This window comes from Crocuta crocuta, unplaced genomic scaffold (genome assembly GCF_008692635.1).
Source record: "Crocuta crocuta isolate KB4526 unplaced genomic scaffold, BGI_CrCroc_1.0 scaffold1758, whole genome shotgun sequence".
In the NCBI taxonomy this organism is placed as follows: Eukaryota; Metazoa; Chordata; class Mammalia; order Carnivora; family Hyaenidae; genus Crocuta; species Crocuta crocuta.
In genome coordinates, this window is record NW_027531929.1 from 118458 (window position 1) to 145413 (window position 26956).

The window sequence follows — 26956 nt, forward strand, 5'->3', positions numbered from 1 at the left end:
CAGCTGCTTTTAAACAAAAAGCCAAGCAAAAGGAAGCCTGCATTCCAGCATGGCCTCTCCAGCTGAAGCTGAGCATGGGCTTCCTCATCATGCTTGGGGTGGGCACTATGCAAGGCATGAACATTACACTAGCCACACAGAACACCTGCGTGGCCCTCTAGGTATTTGAGTCTGTGACGAGGTTGACCTTGAAGGCTGAGGGGACCTCAAGTATGGTCGAATTCTGTGGAGGGAGAGCTGATGTAATCTCATTAGACTGGGTGGATTGGCCACGGATGGTGGGTGTCAGTGGAAGGGAGGAGACCTAGGCTGAATGGCTGGCAAAGTGGCCTGTGAAGTCAGGCAGGGTGAGGGGTGGTATTAAGAACAGCGCACTGCTATTCATCACTAGGGCACACCCAGTTCATACTGATTTTCCATTTGCTTCAAAATTTCCCAGCTGCTCCCCATGGAGATCTTGACATGTTGTTGAGAAATAAAGAGCTAAGAGCAAAAGCTAAGACGGTGCAAATGATTTTTAAGTGGTAAAATATATTTTTTTAAATGAAGCCTATTTGGGACACCTGGGTGGCTCAGTTGATTGAGCATCTGAGCGTCTGACTTCAGCTCAGTTCATGGTCTCATGGTTCATGGGTTCGAGCCCCATCAAGCTCTGTGCTGGCAGCTTAGAGCCTGGAGCCTGCTTCGGATTCTATATTTCCCTCTCTCCTGCCTTTCTCTGCTCACGCTCTCTCTATAAAAAATAAATAAACATTAAAAATGATAATAATAAATGAAGCAAACTATTTGCTAAAGATTCTCCCTGAAGTGCACCATGCCTGAGAAGGATTAGATGGGATTTGGCTATCATTGCATTCAGTTGCCACACAGAGAAAAACCCAGCTTTTCTTCCAAGCAAACCAGTGGCTGCCCTTCCCAGCCAGGGAAAAGGTCTGAAAGCCTTGCCCAGAAAGTTTTGTAATTGAAACTCAGACAAAGAGAACAAAGACCAGATGGTTTTCTTTGATTTACTCTTCGCAGTGGGTTGCAAGTCAAGAGCATGAATTACTAAGTTCAGTTTTCTTTCATCTTATTTAATGCATTGCTATGCAACAACAGTAAGCTAATAATTAAGGACCGATCTCCCTCCTCCAGAAGCTTTGATCTATGGTGATGTGACTCCATGTTTTTGGCCGGTTGGGCTTCTAAGCTTTCATAAAAATTGGCCAAAATCAAAAGGGCAAAAGGGAAAACCTCCAACAAATACATCTGAGAAAAGGAGGATTTCATCTGCAGATAGATATGTCATCATTTCCATCATTTGAGTATTTTTGGCATGATGTCACTTGATGTTTTGGGCCACAACTAGAAAGTAATTTAAATATAAGCTATTTATAGCAACCCCACGACCTGCAATCAAGATTTCTATTTCCAAACATCTAAGAAAAATCTTTAGGGGAAAAAAAAAGCATTCTGCAAAATAAAAATGAGTGGGGATTATACACATACCCAAGTGGGGATTTATCTTTCCATTAGATTTTTTCGTTCTACTTTTTTATTGGAACATTGGAGAATCTCGAGTTTTCCCTCATTTATTATTTTTGAAATTTGTTGGCAATTCAAGTACAATAGGAAGCATATGTCTTACTGTACTGGGGACACGAGAGTGTGACTCTAGGAACTCTAAATAAATAGATGTTGGACTTTCTCGGTGGATTACTGAATTTTCTTTTTTTCTCTATTGTTCATCGCTTTAGATTTTAAAAAAAATCTTCAATTGTATTATTTCATTTCACTTTCCAAAAGAGCTTTCTTGTTCTCTGAGGGCCTGTGTTTCTTTGTCTGTTTTAGCATTTCGTCCTGGTGTTACGGATGCAATATCTTATCTTTGGTCTTCTGCTTCCTGCATTGCTGTTTCCTTCAAGCTCCTTTTAGTTGTCATATTGGTTTCTTCCTTTCATTTTGGAGCCTTTCCTCGGGTGTCTGGTCCTTCTTGGCTGGACATTCATTGTCAGCAGAAAGCACAGAAATCTGATCGGAAGCTCCCCGCCTGTCAGGGAACCAGGCACCTGGAAAATTGCATGGCAGGTTGGTCAGGCACCGTTTGAGTTGAAGAACCTGCATATATTGGTTTCAGCAGGTCTTTTCTCTTGAGCTATTTAGTTTTTCCGAAAGGGGAATACAGGGCACCTGGCTGGCTCCATCAATAGAATAGTGACTCTTGATCTCAGAGTCCTGAATTCGAGCCCCACACTGGGGGTAGAGTTTATGTAATCAACAAATAAACAACAACAAGGGGAACAAAAAAGAGGACTCCCCTGCCTGGAAGATTATATGCTTGTTTCCCTCCATTCTGGGAACTTGGAGTGCAGGGGTGCAGAGAGAAGGGGCCGGGGGACCCCACAGCCCAGAGTCTGACTGAACCCTCTGTCCTGGGCCTTGCCTTCCTGAGCCAGGCTCGGGGTGGAAGGAGAAAGTAACAACCCGGCTTAGAAAGGGAAAGGGCTGGGCTCTCATTGTGCCACGTTTCAAATAGTTCCCGTCATGGTCTCGTCTGCTTTGTTCGTCCCAGCATGGAAGGACTTGGTCCCTCATAGCCTGAAGTCTTCCGAGCGTTCAGAAAGGTGAATCTCAAACCTCTCTGGCATGCCAGCGAGGTGGGGGTCCAGGCTTTTGTCACCCTCTTTGCCAAACTACTCACCCTCCTCAGTTTGCTTTCCCAGCCCGCAAATCATGTTGTATCTCACATTGGCTGCTCTCCTCTCTCTTGCTCTCTTTGTCCTTGTGAGTTTATATCCTTTTTCCTCCTATTCCCATTGTGGGTGTTTGCAAGGAAGTAGAAATAAATGAAAGTGTAAAAATTTTGTGTCTTTAATCAGAATTCCTAATTATGTTTTGATTTTAAAAGCAATCCATTAGATACTAAGAGAATTAGGAACAGTGATTTCCCTCCATAACCAAAAGAAAGCAAACTTACTGTGTGATGTGGCAACACATCGCATTTTTACTATTTCCTTTTTTTAAGCGTAAATACATGCACATGGAAAAAATGTAAATCATATAAAAGAGTAAATAGTGAAAAGTACACCTTTTCCAAATCTTTGCCCTTCCAAATCTTTGCCCCAGATGCAGTAATTATTGCCAGTTCCTTAGATACCTTCCCCGCCGTCTTGCATGCTTGCTATCACATTTACAATCTTCTGTCCTCTTAACAGGACATCTTGGAGATTGCAACACATTCTTCTTCACAGGTGAATAGCAATCCATTATATACGTATTATCATCTATTTAACCAGTTCCATGTCCGTGGCCGCATAAACAATTTCCAGTTTTTGCTGCAAAACAATGTGGTAGTGCGTATCTGTCTCTCAGTCCTCATATCAGAAATAGGTATAGTTTGGGGCGCCTGGGTGGCTCAGTCGGTCAACCGTCTGACTTTGGCTCAGGTCATGATCTCACTGTTTGTGGGTTCAAGCCCTGTGTCAGGCTCTGTGCTGACAGCTAGCTCAGAGCCTGGAGCCTGCTTTGGATTCTGTGTCTCCCTCTCTCTCTCTGACTCTCCCCTGCTCAAGCTGTCTCTCTCTCTTTCAGAAATAAATAAAAACATTTTTAAAAAATAGGTATATTTTTGTGTAGCATGAATAAGATGAACTCCAGAAGGGGAGTCCCCAAGGCAAAGGGAATGTGCCCCTGCGCTTTCAGAGCTAGAGCCAAATCGCCCTGCAAACACTTGGACTTGAAGTAGTAATGAATGTCATGAAGGAGAGTCCCTGTCTCCCCAAACTGTAACTCACCAGGACATTACCAAAAATGTTTTTGTAGCTTCCAAATTTCTTTGTTAAAAAAATCTAATTTCCGTGTAGCTTTATGTTTCTTTGGTTGTAAGTGAGGTTGAACATTGTCTTCTAAATTTTAGAACCATTTGTATTTTCTATGAAATGTCTGCTCCTGTTCTTTTGTTGTGCCCGAATCGCGAGTCCCCAGAGGCCTCCAAGGAGCCAATACCGATGCAAGTACATAAGGGTCTTTATTATAAGCTCAAGCAGGGGCTCACCCGTCTACTGGCACAGCGGCAGCAGGGTGAAGCCCCGAATAATAGCGAGCAGGGTTTTTACGGGGTAAGGGGCGGGGGTGTTACAGTGCACACGTTGTACATACAGCATCATCACATAAGCACCAATCCTAATTGTACAGCCCCCATGGTAACAGTTTTGACCATTCAGTGTCTGTGAGGTGTCCGTTACTTTTGGCGGGACCCAATCATGACCTTTGAGAATCCTTTGAAAATGACCAATTATGAGGTGAGCTCAAGGGGCCTACTGGGGTTTAGGCAAGCGGTGAGTGATCGGCTAGTTTGTACAAAGTAACTATCTACAGTTTCCAGCCCTGATCACAGGAATGTTTCACAGGAATGTTTCACAGTTCTTTTGATTGGCTGATCCGAGGGCGGTCCCAGGGTGGCTTCAGCTGAAGCTTTTTCTGGAACTGGGGCTACGTGCAGCCCGAGGTTGCTCTTAATGGAGGCCTTAATTTCAGGCTCCTCACTTTATCATTTTCTTTTCTTTTGGGATATCGGCATTTTTCTAATCAATTTGTAAAAATTCTGTATCTAAAAAGTAGCCTTTTGTCCATCATGCATGTTGGAAAGCTTTTCCTACCAGTTTATCATTTAATTTGCCTTATTGGTTTATGTTACCTTTTGGCAAACAGAAAGTGAGCATTTGATGTAGTCAAATTTAATGTTTTCTTTCATGACCTTCTCTGAGATCATAAAAAATTTTTTTTAAAGTTTTTTCTAGTATTTTATGGTTTCATTTGTTTTACTCTTACTCAGGTGGTCTGTTTGGAATTTCTTTTAGAGTAGGATGAGGTAGGGGTTCAGTTTTTTCCCCATTGGCTTGCGACTTATTTCAACAAGTTGCAATTCATCCTCAATACAAACGCATGGCAACATTTCCAAAATTGCAAAACTTCTTTATCTGATATAAACAGAAGACTCTCTCCCTAGCCATTATGGCAAGACAATTGGTCTCAAGGTCATTGTGCAAGAAATTTAATTAGCAGGTAGAGGGTATTTTCGCAAGATAAAGCCTGACACCTGACAATTGTGTCTGACCTAGGGTCAAATTAGGAAGAGAAAGGGGAGGAATTCCTGGGGGCACCTGAAGTTAATGGGGGCGGGGTGGAGCCAGTTTAAAGCCCAGTTGTAAATCTCAGGCCTGAACAGAGTTCAAGATATTGAGCTCAAATCAGGAGAATGGCGGAACCAGGAAAGCAGAAAAGGCCTGGCCGAGCTGGGGGAGTCAGAGAGCAGGTCCCAGGAGGCCTGGGCGAGGCGTGGGTGCCTGAGCCGATCCTTTGGCAGGAGCAGGAATGAGGGAGGCACCCTGTGGCAATCCTCCGTGGGCTGGTGGAATTCCGATTAAGCTCTCACCTACACTAGAAGTTAAGGCCGGGAATCCTACCGGCCGGTAGAGGTTAGCTCTGGCCTTGGAAGTATTGACCGAAATAAGCTTTCTGAAATAATTCAAGTACATCTTGGGATAGCGTTATTAGTTTATAAATAAAAATCTTTACCGCTACTAAATCATACCCAAATGTAAGGGTTGATAAATTGGTAAATTGATTCATTCCTTCTTCATCAAACATTTAAAAGAAAAGTGCCAGGCGATGTGCTGAGCTCTGGGAGGTAGAATAAGGTCCTTGCCACTGAGGTGCTTACCTAGTCCGGGTACAGGTAGGTCGGCGGCAAAGACAGCAGAGCAGTGAGGCGCTCGGACAGGGGCATGCCTGGAGTCACAAGAAAGTCCCGGGAAGGACACAGAGCCAAGAAGGTCTTCACAGAGTCTGCTGGGACATGAGGTGACCAGGCACTGCTTCCTGTCTAAAATCCCTACTCTCTTTATGTGGGTAAAGCTTAGGAACTATAGTTTCAGAATTATAATTAATGTTACTCCACTTATCATGTGTGTGGTAACTTTCTGCCAGGGATCGGAGATTTAGTGCCACTTCATCTGCACAGAGATTCTTTTTTTTAAAAATTTTTTTTACATTTATTTTTTGAGAGACAGAGAGAGGCAGAGCACAAGCGAGGAAGGGGCAGAGAGAGGGAGACACAGGATCAGAAGCAGGCTCCAGGCTCTGAGCTGTCAGCACAGAGCACAGAGCCCGACACGGGGCTCGAACCCACAACCGTGAGATCATGACCTGAGCCGAAGTCGGCCACTCAACGACTGAGCCACCCAGGCGCCCTGCACAGAGGTTCTTAATCTGAGGATGGGTTTCAGAGGGTCTGTTAACCTCTTAAAATTGGTTGCAAATGACGTGTGCATGCTTTTTATTTCTGGGGACAGGGCCATAGATTTCATGAGACTCTCAAAAGAGAATGTGATCCCAGAAAGCCTAAGAACCAGTGACTAGGGGCACCTGGGTGGCTCATTTGGTTAGGTGTCTGATTCCTGGTTTCAGCTCAGGTCGTGATCCCAGGGTCATAGGATTGAGCCCCTGGGATTGGGTTCCATGCTGAGTGTGGAGTATGTTTGGGATTCTCTTTCTTCCTACTCTCTGCCTCTCTACCCTGCTCGTGCTCCCACTCTCTGTCTCTAAAAAAAGAAGGAAGGAGGGAAAGAGGGAGGGAAAGAAGGAAGGAAGGAAGGAAGAGAGAGAAAGAAAGAGAGGAAGAAAGGAAGGAAGGAAGGAAGGAAGGAAGGAAGAAAGAAAGAAAGAAAGAAAGAAAGAAAGAAAGAAAGAAAGAAAGAAAGAAAGGAGGGAGGGAGGGAGAAGGGAAGAAAGAAAGAAGGAAAGTAGGAAAGAAAGAACGAAGGAAAGAAAGAAAGGAAGGAAGGAAAAGAAGAAAAAGCAAAGCAAAGAAAACCGTGGCTAGATTTTTCTAAATCTAATTAAGGATCTTTTATCTTAAGAACATTTTAAAACCATCCTAATGAGACTCTAACCTAGAGATGTGTGTGGTTCCTAATACCTGGCTCCTTTTAAAAAACCTCTATCCCTTATCCTTCTCCCAGCTTCCTCTCTCCCTGTCCAAAAAGAGGAACAGAGCTGGGTGGCACTTTGCTCTTTTCCTGTCTTTATTTATCTCATTTGGCAACCCCATACTTAACCACAATAATAATATAAGCAATTCTGTATTTAATAGTAATAACGTGATATTATCAAACAGAATTGGGAATCACATTTCCAAGGCAGTCTCTTATGTTCACTCAGGCTTTTGGTTCAGAATGCTCAAGTTCAGGGGCGCCTGGGTGGTTTAGTCGGTTAAGCGTCCGACTTTCGCTTAGGTCATGATCTCGCGGTTCATGGGTTCAAGCCCCGCGTCGGGCTCTGTGCTGACTGCCAGCTCAGAGCCTGGAGCCTGTTTCAGAGTCTGTGACTCCCTCTCTCTCTGACCCTCCCCTGTTCACGCTGTCTCTCTCTCTCTCTCCTAGAAATAAATAAAACATTAAAAAAATTAAAAGAAAAAAGAATGCTCAAGTTCAAAAGTCAAGTTCAACACACATTTAGCAAAGACTCTTTACATAAGACATTGTGCTCCACACTGAGGGAGAAAGGTGGGGAGCAGGAAATACAGATGAATGAAACCCAGTGCCCACTTTCATGGTGATAAGACATTTTGGAAAAAAGCACAAAGCACAGTAGGGATTCAGAAAGTAATTATTTCTTACTGGAGGATATGGGAGAAAAAGCGGTGAAGACATTCATGCTGGACGGTATTTCTTATCACTGAGAATGCCATAGAGGTTTACCCTCCAGTAACGTTATCCTCTGTTTCTGCACCTTGAGAATGAGCTGTTGGGCCCGAGGCTAATACCTGATCAGAAATACCCAGAAAATAAGCTTGGAGAAAAATTAGCCTTTGTCATCAAGTGGCACAGAAAAAAAGAGTGGTAACAACCAATATAAGAAACATTATATAAGAACATAGAGCACATTGTTATTTGAATCAATGTAAGAATTTTTGAAAGCTGATATTAATAGGAAATCTTTATCATCATTAATACTGTACCATTATTTTAAAAGTCTGGCTTTAAAGCAATTCAAAGCAACATGCATATTTTCCTGAACAAAAAGAAACAGACAAATAGTTTTGCTAAAACTATTTATAGGCTCTGAGGGCTTTTCTAAAATGTAGACTGAGGAGTGTGTGTGTACGTTTTCGTCTTACTAAATCATCTGTAATCAAGCATTTACTACTGACAGTCATAACTGAAATTTGTGTAGTGCTTTTTTTTAAGATCAGTGCTTACAAAGCAGTCTCATGTTCATTATAAATCCTGTACGGTACATTAGCATAGACTAATACTTAATTTTCTTATTCTCTGTTCTTAGGGTGAATCAGCACCTGCCAAATTTTTGAGACAGCTCACGGCTTAGAGGAAGGCTCATCTAAATAAAGGCCGGCTAAAGTGACATTGCAGGGATTTAATCCTTCTCTGGCAGCCCGTGTGCCAGAAGGCTGATTTGCAAGTTGCATTTCTCCTGGGGTCCTGATCACTGGGTCTCCGGGGCCCTGAGGCTGGCGAGCACAAGTGCAAAATGAAGGAGGTCAGAGGGGAAGGCCAGCAGAAGGGACCCGGGGGCCTCCACGGGGCTCTTAGACACCACAGTGTAAGATTCTCTGGCCATCAAAGGAAATAGCAAACTGGAGGCTTTGTCCTAGGACAGCCACCTACCACAGAGCACCAGACCGCCTGGTGGGCTGGAAAGTTCCTGGAGCCTGAGCAGGGAAGTGGTTATGGTAACTGGATGTGTGTGCGCGTGCCCTACAACGAGAGCTGGGAAGTGCAACGTGAGGGAAGGTGGGAGATGTCTTGAGTGAGGTGGGCAGCTCCCGGCCCGGCTGGGCAGACTCTCCTGGCCCGTTTGCGTCTGCCCTCCTCTGACTACAGCCAGGAAGGGGTCTGCTCTTCAAGGAGCCCGCCCGGCTCTGCAGGCCAGCTGTCACGGACACAGACACGGGGCTCTGGCAGGCCCTAACTCCCCTCTCCAACCCCCTGGGCCCCTGGCACTGCTCCTCAAGCCTGCCTTCGATCGATCGGTGCCCTTGGCCGAGGCGGAGATGTGAGCCCGTGGTGGACGATGACCGCAGTGTGCGCGAATGGAGGCGGCCTGGTGAACCCCCACTATGCCAGGTGGGAGCGGCGGGATAGCGTGGAGAGTGGCGGTCAGACGGAGTGCAGCAAGGAGGACGAGGAGGGGCAGCGCCGCCAGCTGACGCCCTTCGAGAAGCTGACCCAGGACATGTCCCAGGATGAGAAGGTGGTGAGGGAGATCACGCTGGGGAAACGCATTGGCTTCTACAGGATCCGAGGGGAAATTGGAAGCGGGAACTTTTCCCAAGTCAAGCTTGGGATTCACTCCCTAACTAAAGGTAGGATCTGACCTTCCAGAATCATCTCCCGTGCTATCAGGACCTAGTCTGGGGACAGGGTTAGTAGGAGGCCAGGGCCCGGGAAGCAAGTGAAGCGCCATTACTGCGGCCCCGCTGGGTGCGAGCCCTGTGCCGCACACCTTCCATTGTTACCTCAGTTAATTTCCACAGTAACGGTGTGAGGTCAGGATTTCTATTTCCACTTGGAGAGAGGGAAACTGAGATCCAAAGGAGTTTAATGTGGTTTTTGGCAGTTCAGGCTCAGAAGATTTGGACTCTAAAATCTCTCCCACTGTACCATGTGGATGAGCTCACTCCAGTGGAGGGGACTGTGTCCAGTCAGGCCTTGGAGAAGGGGGGGGGGGCTGGTTTCCAGGCAACTCATATTCCAAGGCCTTACTTCTCACTTCCGTTTGTTTGTGTGTCAGTGCAAATGGCCCAGGAGGCCTCCCAGGTAACCACTGTCGGAAGCTAGCAGGGTTCAGTCTCCCCTCCTCACCTGAGGCTGCTACTTCTGTTATATTTGGGGAAAAGGCTTTTCATCGCAGGACCTTCTCGGCTTTAGTCTACTCTGCTAGTTCTCACTGTTGCCTGGTTCCTCGCCCTCTGCCAAAGACCCCTGTTTCCTTGGCTCCAGACATACTGGGCCCCAGACCAGCTGTGCCACCACTCTGGCTTCGGGGAAGAGCTATGCAGAGAGCCCAGCAGCCCTTTCCTGGCCCCGCCCAGTGTGGACTCTTCCCCAGGTCACAGGTAACTTAGCTGAAGCCTAGAGATGATCATAAGGGAGTTGTAAGGCAAGAAAAGAACGCTTGTCACTTGGTATAATTTACCAACTTCTTTACCTATGGACCCTAGCCTGTTCCTGAGAGTACTGGACTGACATTTTCTCACCACAGGCCCAGCCTGCTACTTTATCTCCAGTGTCTCTCTTTTCTTATATTAGAGTTGACTCTTACCTTCTTTTCTTCTCCAACCTTCAATCTTATCCCTATATTTGGCACCTGTATAAAAGGCACCCCCACCCCCAACACATATACACACATGTGCACACATGCACAGCCCCAAGTCACTGAGCCAGAGTCATCTCGCTCAGAGCCCACGCAGCTGGGTTCACACGCTCACGTCTCGGCTACTGGCCCTGCTTACCTGGGTAAATGACAGTACTTCTGTGAGCCTCATCTTCCTGTCTTACAGAAAGCAGCCAGTGACAGTGCTGACTTTATCCCCAGAAGTAGGTCTAGTGCTGTAACTCAAATCTAATTGGGACACATGTTGCTTTACAGTGGTCTGGAGCAAGAATGAAAGACAAAGACACAGGGAGACGAGGGGCCAGAAACTGAGAGAGAAGACATGGTTAGAAGGGGAGAAGAGAAGCTGGGTAAAGACAAAACGGGGGAGGAACTCAGAAAGAAGAGCATGTCCAGTGCAGCAGAAAGGCCACGGGGCAAAAGTCTGAGCAAAGGCTACCGGATGGGGCCAACTTGGAGCTTTTTCCCGAGGGTGGGTTCAGGTGTTAGATTCCAGGGGCAAGGAGCCAGGGTGAGGCAGTGGGAAGAACAGGGATTCAGAATCAGGCAAATTTGTTTCAGGTCCTGGTTCTGTCCCTTGCCAGGCACTTACTCTTTGGTCCCTAGTAGCTCAGCCGTAAAATAGAGGTAATGATTCTTACCTTAGAATGGTTGGGAAAATTAGAAATAACATATACAAAGTATATGGCACATGGTAGCCACTCAATAAAAGGTAGCTATCATTGGTACAACTCAATTTTTTACTTGAACTTACTTCAAAAGGAAATGTAATATTATTTAAGTAACAAAAAACCAGTGTCACTTACTATGAATAAAAGGTAATGGCAAAAACAGGTATAACACAAACAAATTTAAAAGATTTATTCTTTATATTGAGCTTTATTGAGACATAATTGACATATAACTTTGGGTGGGTTTAAGATACACATCACAGTGATTTTATTATATATGTATATATTGCGAAATGATTACTGCAGTAAGGTTATTTAAAACAACCGTCACCTCACATAGTTAGGATTTTTGTGTGTATGGTGAGAACTTTTAAGATTTAGTCTTAGGAACTTTCAAAAAGTTTTAAAGGAAAACCGCCAAGTAACAAAAAAGTAAAACACTCCCAAAGCCAGTCTGAGACTTTCTCTTTGCCTTAATTAGGAGAATTCAAGAATAACTGAAGCAAGAATAGCGTTTTTATGCTGTGCATCAGTGCCATTTAAGGCGGCTTCCATGCACGAAAATCGTTTCGTGCCCCATGAGTGTTATAGGCTCCACTTTGGGAAACACTGGCCTCATGCACCCCTGCCGAACGTCACAGCCTGCTTTCTGCCGGCCCTTCTCCCTGTTCAGACGCTAAGTGAGAGCTGGGTCGTTAAACAGCAGAAGGGCGTGCAGTAAATATGGTGGAAAGACACTAGCTTTGGACTCCATGAGACCTGGGTGGAATTGCTATTCTTTTTACCTCTATGTGACCCAGAACAAGTTACTTTATCATTCTGTGCCTCACTTTGTTTAATGTTTATTTATTTATTTATTTATTTATTTGGGGGTGGGGAGAGCATGAGCAGGGGAACAGCAGAGAGAGAGGGAGAGAGAGAATCCAGAGTAGGCTCCTTGCTGTCAGTGTAGAGCCCGATGTGGGGCTCAATCTCACAAACCGTGAGATCATGACCTGAACCAAAGTCGAGCTGGACACGTAACCGACTGAGCTACCTGGGTGCCCCTGGGCCTCAATTTCTTCATGAATAAAGTTTAAAAATATAATACATTGAATATCTACCATGGGCTAGACAGAGCCACACTAACTATTCATCAAATGCTACTATTAGTCTGACTTCAAAAAGTCTAGATTCCCTAGGCCTGCCTAATCGCACATCATGGAGCAGAAGCCTAGTCAGATGAGCTCATGTGGAGAGGGGTGGATTACATACAGGGCAGGGGGGCGGGGGTTCTGTGGGCCCACAGCGGGGAAGCAGAGCTGGGTCTCAAGAGAGTACCCTCTCCCTCTCTTCTTTCTCTGGGGCTCATACTTGCTCATTTCTACCTCCCTTGATGAAAGTGTTGCATCTTCATACTTCTTTCTGCAGAGTGGCTTTCTCTGTGTGATTATCAGAAGACTCACGGCCACGAATGGTGGTGGCCAGTTCCATGTCTACATAATGTCCCAGCTTTATTACCCATCTCCATACCACTAGTTTCATTCTGTGACAGCTCAAATTTTGAAGAGAAAGAATGTGCTTGTTCACTGGCTGACCGATGACCGCTGAGTTTAAGGTCAGCCGCAGCCTCTAGGACCACGGGTCCCACGGCTCTCTCAGTGGAGCCTCAGGTCCAAAGTAGTGTCTCTGAGAGGGGAGAGTAGAGAGCACAGCAAATCGACGGACACATCCACCATAGAGCCGATAAGCAGCTAAGCAGAGAAATCAGCACAGGCCAGGAGGAAGCAAGCATCTAAGCCTGCAGACAGGCTGTGAAGTGAGGAGGGCCGAAGAAAAGACAAGTAACAACAACTGGTATTTATATGGTGAGCTTCTGCTCGAATGCGGAAGGCTTCTTGTCTGTTGTATTATAAAATTAACTGAATTCTAGTTTCTTGAGTTTCAGAGAACATGGCATTTTTCTGCTGTGCAAGCGGGTGCCTCACTGGCCTCACTGACCTGCTTTCTTCAGTGCTGACCCGCCACAGAGCAGCCCTATGGTCAAAGGTTCAGTGTCCCCCACTGGCGATGGGATGTATGTGCAAAAGAGGCGACAAAGGCCAAAAGCACAGGCAGTGGGAAAATCCGTTCAACAAGCAAGTTTGAACAACAGAAAACGTAATGGCAGGTAACTGAGCAACAGAAAAGAAAACCCTCGGCCTCACGGTCGGCCCATCCTGTGATGGGCTCGTCCTGGCTCAGTGCGCCACCTCTCTCGGGCGGTTCTGCCTTCAGTGAGCCCCCAAGTCAGGAAGGAGCAGGAAAGTGAGAATGAAGGGAGCTGAGAGCTTGGCCGGGTNCCCCCAGATGCAAAAGAGGAGGGTGGTTCAGGTACTGGGAAGTGGAGTCTCAGGGACCGGAAGACCTGGCCTGAGGAAAGGAGGAGGGACATTTGGGCACCCCGAGCTGACTGGAAAGGAAAGAGAGAAGCAACGTGCCTCCGAAATCTTTATCTCCAAGAGAGGAAGGAGATTTATCAGCGAGTGGCTTCGAAAGCCTCGCTGGGAATATCAGACAGCTGCCCCGCTGGCCGGCCCCATCGGATGGTGCAAGGTGGACGGTGGTTGTAGCAGTATGGTCCCCATCAAAGCGCGCTGGCCCGGAATCGTCATCGGGTTTCCTGGGAAGTGGGGACAGCCGAGATAAGACAGCAGAGGCCATTCCCAGGAAAGCAGAGGGTTTCAGTGCGGGGGGCGGCTCCTAGGACAGTCATTTTCAAAGGACACCAGCCCTTCGGATCTCTAGAAGGAAGGCTCCAGCAAGGGGTCCCTGTTGGCTGGAGTTTATTTTTATAGCTAACAGCTCAGATTCTCTTGGGTCTTGCAAGCGGATAGGACAGAGCTAGGAGCCCCCTTTTAAGCTGATTAGAAATTTCTCAAAAGAGATGTTGCACTCAGCTTCTGAATATTTTATGTTCCATCTGTTGTCACAAACAAAAGTAAACGAGGTCACGGGTGCTTGTCCCTCTCTCTGTTGCTGCCCCTCCTGACCTCGTCTTCCCTGGGCTTCCTGTGTATGACTCTAGTCTCATGTTTCTAGATCCCTTTCTTCTTTTCTCTCTCAATCTACTTATTCATCTGTTCATTCATGCCCCCCCCCCACTTTTTCTTTTTAAAAATACAATAAACTCTCCTGTGGCTGTATTTTGTTCTGGGCCTTACAGAGATGAGTAAGATACAGTGGTAGCTGTTAGGAACTCACAGTAGGTAACAGACACAGGGTACGACTGGATGGTGCTGCCGCAGACTGAGGCAGATGGGTGTGTTCAGCTGTGCGGAGGGCAGCAGGACAGAGTCCTGAGTGGGACAGGCCTGGGGTAGGTCTGAGGTTTATGAAGCGCATGGGGGGATGAGCCAGGGAGGGGAGTCTTTGGAGATTTAAAAGGAATTCAGCAAGGGCGGTACAGGGGGTGACGCAGGCAGGGACTAGATCATAGAGAGTCTTCTTGTGCATTTGGGTTTTGTCATTTAGGTATTGGGGAGCCACCGAAGAGCTTTAAGCGAGCAATTAATATAAGTGATTAATATGATCAGCTTTTGGAGAGGAAAACGAGTTGAAATTGGGGCATGACAAGAGTCAGGGAAGTCAGAAAAAATATTAGTCCGAGGGTCCGGATGGAATGATGATGTCCATCTCAACTAAAGAAGTGACAGAAAGGATGGAGAGAAGGGGATGCCTTTGGGAAATATTTCAGAATATTGGAAAAGAGTGTGGTCAGCTGCACGGGTGAGAGCAGGAAGGGAGAAGAGGTGCTCAAGGTGATCCTGAGGCCCTCAGCTTTAACGACTTAGAAGTGGCTAGTGGCTGTAGAAAAAGAAGCAGATTTGAGAGGAAAGATTTGGAAGCAGTGCTTTGGAGGAACATGAGGGTCATGGAGTCTAACAGCCACCTTGGAGCCCGAGGGAAAGTAGAAAAGATTTAGGGCTTACCAAATCCAGGGAGTAGTGAGAATCTTGGGTGTTCTGGTTACAAGCTCCATGAAGTCATTGTATTATTTTGATCCTTAGAGTTTCCCTGCATGGGTTATAAATAGTAAACATATATTTGGTAAAATAAGTTAGTATAAAACTTCTCATGAAAACCCAGTGGTGGCAGGGAAGAGATTTCAGAACGATGCATGGCAGTACTGTCTGGTAGATCCTCTCTGCTGTCACCTCCTGGCAGACAGGACTGGGGACTAACTCAGTCTAGAGTAAAGCTTCATAGAGAAGGCTCACAGATCTTAAAGAAGTGATTATCTCCTCTTGAACACATTCATTAAACAGCAATTAAAGCTTGTTTTCTTATTTTAAAAATGGTTAAAAGTGGCTTTGGTGAATCCATCCTAAATAGGTCCAATATTAGAAATATTATAACCAAAAAATGCTCATTGTGGGTGTTACTTATACTGCAAAAGACTAGAAATCCCTCATGTGATCCAACGACATAAGAATGGTCAGGTAGAGGGTGCCTGGGTGGCTCAGTTGGTTGAGCGTCCAGCTTCAGCTCGGGTCATGATCTCACAGTTTGTGGGTTCAAGCCCCATGTCAGGCTCTGTGCTGATGGCTCAGCCTGGAGCCTGCTTTAGATTCTGTGTCTTCCCCCTCTCTCTGTTCCTCCCCTACTCATGCTCTGTCTCTCTCTGTCTCTCAAAAATTAATAAACATTTAAAAAAGTTAAAAAAAAAAAAAAAGAATGGTCAGGTAAATGAGAGCATATACACTGGATAGAAGGTTACACGGCCATTATAAATCAGGATTAATGAAAAGTCTATGGTAACGTGGAAGGTGCATGGAATAGAATAGTCAATGAAAAAGGAAAGTGCCAAACTGAGTTTACTCTGCGATGATATTCTTCACCCTGGGTTCTTGCGAGGTTAGATCAGAGCATTCACTCCACAGATATTTGTTGAGCACCTACTGTGTCACAGGGGTGCTTCTAGGGACTGGGAATATGGCAGTGAACAAAATAGACAACAATCTCTGTGCTATGGAGCTTCTATTCTACCGGGGAGAGACAGACAAAAATATGTCAGGAAAATACTCATTATGTTACATAGTGGTAAGTGATAGGAAGGGCATCAAGCAAGGGGGAGAGGGAGCAGAGAAGACCACATTTTAAATGAGTTGGCAGGAGCAGCCTTCCTGAGGGGGTGATCACTGACCTGAAAGAAATGAGGTCGCTGCCCACAGCTGTGGGGGAGGGGTGGTCCTGTGGAGGGGGTAGCAAGACTAAGGAGGGAGTGTGTCTGTAGTACCCCAGGAACGTCCAGAGGGATGAGGGGGCCGGGGGGGGGGGGAAGCCACCAGATCATGTNATGAGGTCGCTGCCCACAGTGGTGGGAGAGGAGCGGTCATGTGGAGGCATAGCAAGCCTAACGAGGGAGTGTGTCTGTGTACTCCAGGAATGGCCGGAGGGATGAGGCCGGGGATGGCAGCGACCAGATCATGTGGGGTCATTATGTCATAGGAAGGACTCAGGCTTTTCCTCTGAGTGAAACTGGAGTCCTTTGAGAGAGCAGAGAAGTGACACGATCTGGCTTATGCTTTAATAGGATCACCCTGGCTGCTCCGTTGAAAATAGACTGCAAGGGGTCAAAGGCAGAAAGAGAGAGATCAGTTAGGCGCCTACTGCAGTTATCCAGGCAAGAGCTTAGTGGTGGTGTGGAACAGGACGGTCACCGTGGGGTGCTGCGAGCGGCTGGATTCTGGCTCTACCTGGCAGGGATCTGCTGACAGATTCAAAGTAGAGTGTAAGAGAAGAGCGTAATGCTCAAAGGGTTTGGTCCTGACAAGCATTAAGAACAGAGTTTCCTAATGAAACTGGGAAGACTGTAGGGGGTGGGGGGGGCGTCTGGGATGGGAAAGGTCCAGAGCAGGGCACTGAGCATGTTACGTCGCACATACTTGTTACACATCTATTACGCAGACGCACCCGCGTCTCCCAGCACCTTACCACTTCAGGGCACGCAAGCCTAACCTTCACAGGCCAGTCTCTCTCTGCCTCTGGACTTTCTCTAGCTGCTGGAGCCTGCTCTTCCTGCATGCCTGGGAGGCCAGAAATAGAGGGGAATTTACATCCCCCAGGAGTAGCCAAACAACCAATTACTGGCAGTCGTTGATATATCAACACCCCGGCTCTTCTGACATCAAGGCACAGTAACTCAGCGGGACCAGTCGGTAACTTGCTTAGTGACACACCATTTACTGGCCATCTTTCCTTTCTCATCTCAGTTCCTCATTCTTCTACCTGTGTCTCCTGGGGTGATCGCCTTCATAAACTACTTGCACTCACATCGCTGCCTCAGGCTCTGCTTCAGGCAGAACCCAAACTAAGACAACTAAGTTGAGAGGTCATGCAAGCAGACGTGCTTCTGCATCTGGAATCCCTAAGGAAGTTACTGCAGGGAGAGAGTCCAAGGATGACGCCTCCAGGTAGCCAACATTCAGAGGCTACCGAGATGAAAGGACACAGGGAAGGAGGCTTAGACATAGAAAAGGCAGGAGAAAAGACAGATAGCCTGTGATTCCATTTATTTGTGGAATCTAAAAAACAAAACCAACAGGCAGACTCTGAAATATAGAGAATAAACAGGTGGTTGCCAGAGGCAAGGAGGGTGGGGGATGGGTAAAATAGACAAAGGGGATTAAGAGGTACAAGCTTCCAGTTATAAAATAAATAAGTCCTGGAGATGAAAAGCAGAGCACAGGCAAGATAGTCGATAATAGTGCAGTATCGCTGTGTGGTGACAGATGGGCAGTGCTTACTGAGGTGTGCATTGTGTGTGCACCTCGGATCACTATGTGGTACACCAGAAATGAAATGTAGGACATTGTATGTCAGCTATGCTCCAGTAATAAACAAAACAAAAGAGAGGAACTGCCCTAGAAACCAAGTGATAAAGGTGTTTCAAGGAGAAGGGATAAAGCTTAAGAAATAACCATTGGTCTTAGCAAATTGGGGGTCATTGCTGACCCCGAGAGGCCTCCAAAGTAAGTGCACATTCCCCAGGGGATGCCCGAGATGATTCACTGGATAAGGGAAGGCAATATTAGAATTTCCAGGGGAGCCCGGGTGGCTCAGTCGGTTAAGTGACTCTTCATTTTGGCTCAGGTCATGGCCTCGCGGTTCATGGGTTTAAGGTCCACATCGAGCTCTGCGTTGACAGAGTGGATCCTACTTGGGATTCTCTCTTTCCCTCTCTCTCTCTGCTCTTCCCCTGCTCTCCCTCTCTCTCTCAAATAAGCAAACTTAAAAAAAGAATTCCCATTTATATTTATTTGTCATGATATCTTTTTAATTTCCATGATTATATATACATTTAAAATGTGTATATTACTAATATATATATTATCATATATATATGGAACATATGTATCGTATATATATGTGGAACAGAGAAGGCCACATTTTATTTATTTATTTATTTTTAATGTTTTATTTATTTCTGAGAGAGAGAGAGAGACAGTGAGAGCAGGGAAGGGGCAGAGAGCAAGGGAGACACAGAATCCGAAGCAGGCTCCAGGCTCTGAGCTGGCTGTCGGCACAGAGCCTGACGCGGGGCTCGAACCCACAAACCGCAAGATCATGACCTGAGCCGAAGTCGGACGCTTAACCGACTGAGCCACCCAGGTGCCCCGAGGAGGCCACATTTTAAATGAGTTGGCAGGGGCAGCCTTACCGAGGGGGTGATCACTGACCTGAAAGAAATGAGGTCGCTGCCCACAGTGGTGGGAGAGGAGCGGTCATGTGGAGGCATAGCAAGCCTAACGAGGGAGTGTGTCTGTGTACTCCAGGAATGGCCGGAGGGATGAGGCCGGGGATGGCAGCGACCAGATCGTGTGGGGTCATTATGTCATAGGAAGGACTCTGGCTTTTCCTCTGAGTGAAACCAGAATAGCGTTCAAAACCATTTCATGGATAAAGAAAGCCAATCAGAAGTTGTATAGACCAATACCTTAAGGCATCAAGGCCTTTCTTCCTTCAAGATCTTCTTTCCTACACATCCCTACCACTAGAACCTTCCCTCATTGCCTCTCCACTACCTTCCTCTAGCTAACACTTAGATTCCAGAGAAAGCATTACAGATCTTTTCTGACCCCCAGATTAGGGGCACAGCCCCTTGCTTTATGCCCACATCACCTCCCACACCCTTACCCTGCAAGCCTGCTGTGCCCAATATCTTCCACCTGCTTCTCCAGATCCACTCTCCGCCCCCCATTCTGCTCTCTGTCCCAGACTATGCCATGTCTCCTTACTTCTCTGGGTCCCAGTTGGCTTTGGTCTCTTGTAAGAGATCAAAGGAAGCAGAGGGAGGCCTGATACCTGTTCTCCCAGGCCCTGGCTGTGTGTCTGTAAAGAAGACCTTAGATCCTCTCCTGGCAGATTTTCTACAGAACACTCTGCATTCTGACATCCATTGTCTCCCCCTTGTCCCTTTGGTCTGCCTGGTTCAGTCTAGGTTTAAAAATGTGAATTAGTTGCTGACACTTAGTGATTGGAATCTTTGTATAAAAATTCAGATGTCTGGCTTCTCTTGAAAAACTTTCATGTGACAACACCGAGTCTATGTTGCAAACAGTGACAACTGTCTGGAGTTGAGTTTGCACTGGGGCATGTCCTCCTCAGGACACCGTGGTCCCCGCTGGCCCCGATTGCTTTACGTAAGCTCACCCCCTATTACCACCCTGGTCTCTCGAGATATTCGAGTCTGCAAGTCCTAGTTTCAGGAATGTGTCGCCCACTACATGGGACCTATGTCAGACTCGATTCAAGTTGGAGAAAGGGGAGGGTTACTCAAATGTGTCTAGTCTCTCTCTCTCTCTCTCTCTCTCGCTCTCTCACTCTCTCTCTCACTCTCCTGCCAGAACCAGGAGTGTCCTCTCTCTCTCAGTGCCACCCATGTGCTCACTCAGACAGGAAAGTCAGATTGTCATTCTCCCTAAAACTGTGGACGGTCTCCCCACCGTCCTACAGGTAAAGGCTGCGTTTCTTAAGGCAGCCTCCAAAGCCCTGGATTTTCTGGTCCTGTGTACCCCACTGGGCTCCCCTCATTCTCTGTGCCTGCACAGTGGGCTCCACTCAAGTCCTCGGGCACATCCGGTGTCCCTCTGTCCCTGCCCGGGCCCGACACACATGCTGTTCCCACGGCCATGTGCCGGGCCTCCCTCCTCACCTCCAGGTCACAGCTCAAGTGTCCTTTCCCAGGGAGTGGGAAGGTGTCCTTTCCTGGCTCCTACCTGCACCCCCTCCTCACATGAGCTGCACTTGTAACATGGGCCTTTTAAAAGTCTCTGTCCCTTGCTGGGCCGCGGGAACAGCGTCTTCCTCATGCCTGGCACGTCGTGTCTGTGCTCACTGAACACGTGTTGAAAGAGTGGATTTGGAGACCCCGCTCTTTGTGGAAGAGCAGTTTCTACCACTTAGCGACAGTCCAGAATACCAGAGACCTTTTCATGTTCTCTGTGATCATCCATTGATGTTAGGAGGTATGGCGATAGTCTGATTTAACACCGAATGGAGGAAACAGGTGGAGAGGAGTGAGGCCCTGGGGACCCGGGGTGCAGAGGTTAAGAAAGGCCTCTGCCTTGCGGCTCCTCTCCTGCCTTACTCTGGTTCAGGCCCTGGGAGGGCAGCCTTTGCCAAGAATCATTCAAATATAAAATAAAATAAAAAATGGGGCGCCTGGATGGCTCAGTCAGTTAAGCGTCCAACTCCTGATTTCGGCTCAGGTCATGAGCTCTCAGTTCATGGATTGAGCCCCGCGTCGGGCTTTGCGCTGACCTTGTAGAGTCTGCTTAGGATTCTCTCTCTCCTCTCTCTCTCTCCCTCTCTACCCCTATGTTACTTGCTCTCTCTTAAAATAAATAAATGAACTTTAAAAAATAAAATAAGAAAATAATAATAAGACTAGGACTGTGCTCAAAGGAGGTTTGCGACAGCAGCCTGACCTCCCCCTGACCTGAATTTTGGGTGCCCCCAACAGGGGTGACAGCGGACGCTTCCAGCCAAGCAGCAAAGAGGACATGCACCCTAATAGGAGTCCGGGTCAGGATCAGGGTAAGGATCAGGGAAGAGCGGAGGTGGGGTTGGGGCTCATTATTCCAGCCATTAAAATAGCAGCTCACCCAACAGGCTACCCAAAGCCAAAAGTTTCTGCTTCCGGTAAGCAGGTGAAGCAAATCTTCCTCCTAAAGACTGAACAGTAGGAAAGACGTGACGGAGGAGGCAGAAGGCCAGAGGGCTGGTAGTGGCGGTGCATCCCTGGCGCTGATTGCCCGCCGAGGGAACGCAAAATCCCAAGGTTCTGCCCTGCTGTGCTCGCCTCCTTCTTCCCCGGTATTATTACCTCCACTAGAGCAAACATTACATTAGACACCAGAGAACCTGCCCCTTTCCATTCCAGAAGCCCTGATGGGCTGACTTTAATATACAAACAACACTCCTATTTTTAACAAGCAGCAACTATTCTTGTGCCCACAGCCCCTGTGCCAAAGTTCTTCAAAGTAGTTGTGGGTCTTCAGGGGTCCTGCAATCTTGTTTTCCCATTTACTTGCCTGGAAACTTTTTCCTTCCTTCCTTCCTTCCTTCCTTCCTTCCTTCCTTCCTTCCTTCCTTCCTTCCTTCCTTTCTTTCTTTCTTTCTTTCTTTCTTTCTTTCTTTCTTTCTTTCTTTCTTTCTTTCTTTCTTTTTTGAGACAGTGCAAGCTGGGAAGGGGCAGAGAGAGAGAGAGAGAGAGAGAGTATCCCAAGCAGGCTTCTTGCTGTTAGCACAAAGCCCAGTGTAAGGCTCGATCCCATGAACCTTGAGATCATGACCTGAGCCGAGATCAAGAGTCAGATGCTTAATGGACTGAGCCACCCAGGCACCCCTGGAAAATTCTTTCTTACCTAATAGAAAGTATGATCCAATTCAAACAAAAAAATTAATTGTTTTACTTTGGAGTAGATTCATCATCTTCAAACATTAACCATTTTTATTATGCAATTTATGTTAATTGTATAGTTAATTGTAGGAAAATTAGAGAATACAGATAAGTTAAAAAAAATTTAAAGGAAAACCACCCGTGATCACCCTATTAATAAAATAACCATTCTAAACATTTTGGCGAATAACTTGCCAGACTTTTTTCTATGCATGTATTTGTATTTTTTTGTCACTTGTTCTATGTTGAACATCACTTCCTGTCGATTAATAAAGATCAGCGTCATTAATTTGACAACTGCATGGTGTACCATTTTAGTGATGGATGGACCACACTTCATGTTAACCATCTCTCTTGCTGGGTGCTGTTCCCAGCATCACAGAAGTCTTCTCACACATGGCATCTGGTGCACGTGTCCGGTTATTTCTTTAAGGTTAATCGCCAAAAGTAAAATGGCTGGCTCAAAACGTGCAGCCATTCTTAAGGCTCTCAATACGTAATAGCAAACTGCGGTCCAGAACCATCATACCAGCGAACCCTCCCGCCAGCCGCACGTCACCCTGCCAGTCCGTCTCGTGCACCCCCTGACCCTCTGCACACAGAGTGCCAGTGTGGCCTGTACTATTATATCACGTGCCTGGTGCTGCCCAAGTCAGATAAAACGTAGCCACACGGGAAAGGGGTGGAGGGGGAGACAGACTAGGAATCAGCATCTATAGGCCGGTGTGCTGAGATTATCGTACAGAGAATACATGGAACCGACATCCAGGGAGAGGCTGGTTCTGAGCCTAGCCTTGAAGGGTAATCAGGAGTTACCTGAGTACAGAAAAGGGAAGCGGTGATGAGCCAAGTAGAGGAAATGATCCAGACGGAGGAAAGGTCCCAGGCATGGATGTTCAGTCCCTTTTCAGAGAACAACAAGCAGTTGTGTAACAGCTGGACTAAAGTTGTGCGTGGGGCTGTGGGGGCTGTGGACAGGAGCCATGCAGGGTGAGGCAGAAGAGGTGGGTTGGATTTGATGAGGAGGGGCTTTCTGGGCTAAGCAAAGAAGTTGTAACTTTACCCAGAAAACTAGATCAAGATCATGAAACTGAAACTTCCTTGGAAGGCAGGAGTTGTCATCAAAACCTGTGCGTGGAAGACCCACACTGATTCCGGGGACGAGCACTGTTGTGAACTCAGGGATCTCCTGTGTATGTCTGTCATCACTGCTGACAAGCCCTGCGAGCTTGGGAACAGTCATTTAACCTCTGAGTCCCATAAAACAAAGGGGCCCATCTAGGTCTCTCACAGTTCTAAATTCTATGTGCCCATGAACATTGCACATCGTTTGACTTTTTTTTTTTTTCCCCAGAAAAGGTGGCCATTAAGATCCTGGACAAGACCAAGTTGGACCAGAAAACCCAAAGGCTACTATCCCGTGAAATTTCCAGCATGGAAAAACTGCACCACCCCAACATCATCCGTCTGTATGAAGTGGTGGAGACCCTGTCCAAGCTCCACTTGGTGATGGAGTATGCAGGGGGTGGGGAGCTCTTTGGGAAAATTAGCACTGAAGGGAAACTCTCAGAGCCAGAAAGCAAGCTCGTCTTCTCCCAGATTGTGTCTGCGGTGAAGCACATGGTGAGTGGGGTGAGGGAAGGAGTCTTGCTCTCACGCTGCCCACCGTGGGAGCGTGGGCTCCGCTTTACCACCATCCAAGCGCCCCGGGAGGCTTTAGTCCTGCAACGGCAGACAGCAGTCCTTTCTGTGAGTCTGGATGAGATTACACTCTCTGCCCCTACCTCGCACTGCCAGACAGCTGGCTCTGCGCTCCTTCGTGACCCTGTCTGCCTGCCTCTGTGTCTCTCTCCCCTCGTACCGTGTCTCACATTCCGCCTACCCGCCCTTCATGATTCCGCTCAGTTTTGTCTCTCTCTGGAATTTTCTTCAATGTCACATCAGCTCATACAGATCCTTCTTGCCTTTAGTGAATCCCTCCAGCTCTTCTGTGCTCAGCACATTAACACTTACGTCATTCTTACTTCAGTCCTCCAATAATTTCTTTAGGTAAATCTGGACTCCTAAAGCACACACACCCCCTACCTCCTCCCGGAACTGGCTCTGCTGTGCCCTCCCCTCTGTTGGCGGTTTTGCACCCGCACATGGAGGAGCTTGATGTGTGGGCCTGACCACCATCTTTACAGCTCCATTAGTCTCAGTACGGTTGGCAGAAAAGAGACACTTGTCGGGGTCTGTGTGAGTTGAGAGGCTATTTCTAGTTCATTCCTCTGACTGGAAGCTGTGGAGGCGAGGCTGGCCTCCGTGACCTCCTGGACAAATTACTAGCAGGGAAGTTAGTGACCTAGCGACCGGAGATAGGCATTGGGAGGGAGAAGAGGGGGAAGAAGAAGTGAGTGAGAGCGAAGAGCCCAACTGTAATGGCGGTGGGTGTTTCAGACCTGTGGTTCCACCAGCTGTCATTTAAGTGGCCCCATGCTGTGGTGAACTCTCCCAGGGCCAAGCAGTAAGCCAGACCCACACTGAGCCATGGAACAGAGGGGAAAAGAGTCTTCCACATCCTACTTGGGAAATAAATTGGGTGGGAGAGCAGAAGGGAACTCAGACTGAGGCCTCTTCAGCTCTATGCCGTGACATTTTCCCAGTTGTCCGGCGGTGAGTCACAGACACAGATCCGGATTCCACTGAGTGTGTCCACTCTGTGGCGGGACCTTGCTGAGCACTGCAGCTATGGCACCATGTGGCACCTTCGCAACAATCTCATGAGGTGGCTTTCGGGATCTCATTTTACAAGCAAGGGAAACACTCATATTACACAGCTGGTATCGTTGAACCTAAAATTAACCAAGGCATCAGACTCCAAAGCCCAAGATTCTCACCCCAGGAAGCCCAGCAAAGTCACATTAAACCATCTCCCAAGAGCCCTTCGGACCAAGTAGGTCAGGGGTCTTCAAGGTTGCCTGTATGGATCCAGAATGCAAGAGTTGGGGTAGGGCACACGCTTGCCACCCACAATGGGACCTGCTGCTAGAACCTTGCTGACTGTAGTCTCCTTCCTTCTACTGAATTCTGTAAAGGAGCCCCCACAAAGGAGCATGGTTGAAAAGTTGGGGAGGGCTCTAAGCCTTCTTGGTGTTTGCTCTAGTTAGGAGCCACTCCCCCCAAAAAACCCATTCATGGCCTCAGACATGAAGGATTAATGTTTCACTGTGTTTTGGAGCGTGCAATTCCTAGGACCGAGGTTTCAGTTCTGGCACTAATTCCTGAGTCACATGTGTGGGACAGACTCCAACCCTTGCCCCACAAAATAGAACCTTTGGTCTGGGGGGGGGGCGGGGTGTGGGTGTTATGTTGGCTAAAGGCTAAGGCAGGGCAGCCCTCAAGGCTTGCAGATCTGAGTTAAATTGGCATCCATTGAACTGGTTATTACTCCACCATCAACCACCTCACCGTTTCAGAGCAACTGACATTTTCTTATGGTAGTAGTATTCCTTGAAAATGATAGCTTTTCCCTATGTCTTCCTCCACAGCATGAGAACCAAATTATTCACAGAGACCTGAAAGCAGAAAACGTATTTTATACCAGTAACACCTGTGTGAAGGTGGGTGATTTTGGATTCAGCACAGTAAGTAAAAAAGGCGAAATGCTCAACACATTCTGTGGGTCTCCTCCCTACGCCGCACCTGAGCTCTTCCGAGATGAACATTACGTGGGCATTTATGTGGACATCTGGGCCTTAGGGGTGCTTCTGTACTTCATGGTGACTGGCACCATGCCGTTTCGGGCAGAGACCGTGGCCAAGCTGAAGAAGAGCATCCTGGAGGGGGCGTACAGCGTGCCCCCGCACGTGTCTGAGCCCTGCCTCCGCCTCATCCGCGGCGTCCTTCAGCCCGTGCCCACCGACAGGCATGGCATCGACTCCATCATGAGCAACGAGTGGATGCAAGGGGTGCCGTACCCCACCCCTTTGGAACCTTTCCAACTGGATCCCAAACATTTGTCTGAAACCAGCACCCTCAAGGAAGAAGAAAACGAGGTCAAAAGCACTTTAGAACACTTGGGTATTACAGAAGAGCACATTCGAAACAACCAAGGGAGAGACGCCCGAAGCGCCATTACAGGGGTCTATCGGATCATTTTACATAGAGTCCAACGAAAAAAGGCTTTGGAAAGTGTCCCGATAATGATACTCCCAGACCCTAAAGAAAGGGACCTAAAGAAAGGGTCCCGTGTCTATAGAGGCATAAGACACACATCTAAGTTTTGTTCAATTTTATAAATTGCGATGAACTGCTGATAATTAACCAAGAGCACTGTTGCTGCTTTTAAATTTTTTCATGGAGAACTTGGGTGGAGACATTTTTGTAATTTTTAAATAAATTTAAACTTAAGATCTGCATTTCCCCTCCCCCGCAGCAAAGTCTAGATTTGCTCTCTCCTTCTTAAACTCTGACATTCATTCATTTATGTAATCGAGAACTATTTCTGCGGTGTCACATACCAGGGACTGTTGAAGGTGCTGAGGAAAGAGCAATGACATAGGCCCAGCCCTTCTCCTCCTGTGCACGATGTTCTAGTGCCCGACAAAGGCACTGACAAAGAGAATTCAAAGAGGGTGATGTGATATGAGAGGTTTGCTACTATCATGGATGGGACCATTAGGAAAGGCCATTCAGAGTAGACAGTCTGAGATCTGAATAGGAAGCTGCAGTGACCCTTGGAAAGCAGGCAGAGAGCATTCCAGGCAGCTAGGAGTTCCAGGCTGGGTTCCTCCCAAACAGAGCCTAGGACAGAGGCTCCAAACAATAGTTTCTTTGGGAAATGATCCTGGAGAGGAGTGAGAGGCAGGGGAGAGAAACAAGAAAAGCCAACACAGATTGGCCAGCGCTATGGGTGGTCAGCACTCAACCCTGCGGGACGCTCTGAGGAGCCTTGGGGAACACATCTCAGGTGCTGCCTCGGGCA

At 47.3% G+C, this 26956-nt stretch overlaps 1 protein-coding gene across 1 annotated transcript; it reads left to right on the forward strand.

Moving 5' to 3' along the window:
- Positions 1-8329: 8329 nt before the first annotated feature.
- On the forward strand, positions 8330-26411 carry NIM1K (NIM1 serine/threonine protein kinase). Its single transcript, XM_077775001.1, has 3 exons — positions 8330-9364; positions 23345-23613; positions 25521-26411. The coding sequence occupies exons 1-3, from the start codon at positions 9073-9075 to the stop codon at positions 26268-26270; spliced, it is 1311 nt and encodes a 436-aa protein (XP_077631127.1). The 5' UTR covers positions 8330-9072; the 3' UTR covers positions 26271-26411.
- Positions 26412-26956: the final 545 nt, after the last annotated feature.

Bases quoted from the DNA above. Each gene is read 5' to 3' on its own strand.
- NIM1K (XM_077775001.1), top strand. From the start codon at position 9,073: ATGACCGCAGTGTGCGCGAATGGAGGCGGCCTGGTGAACCCCCACTAT. The intron at 9,365-23,344 runs GTAGGATCTGAC...TTTTTTCCCCAG, and splicing joins GATTCACTCCCTAACTAAAG to AAAAGGTGGCCATTAAGATC. The intron at 23,614-25,520 runs GTGAGTGGGGTG...CTTCCTCCACAG, and splicing joins TGTCTGCGGTGAAGCACATG to CATGAGAACCAAATTATTCA.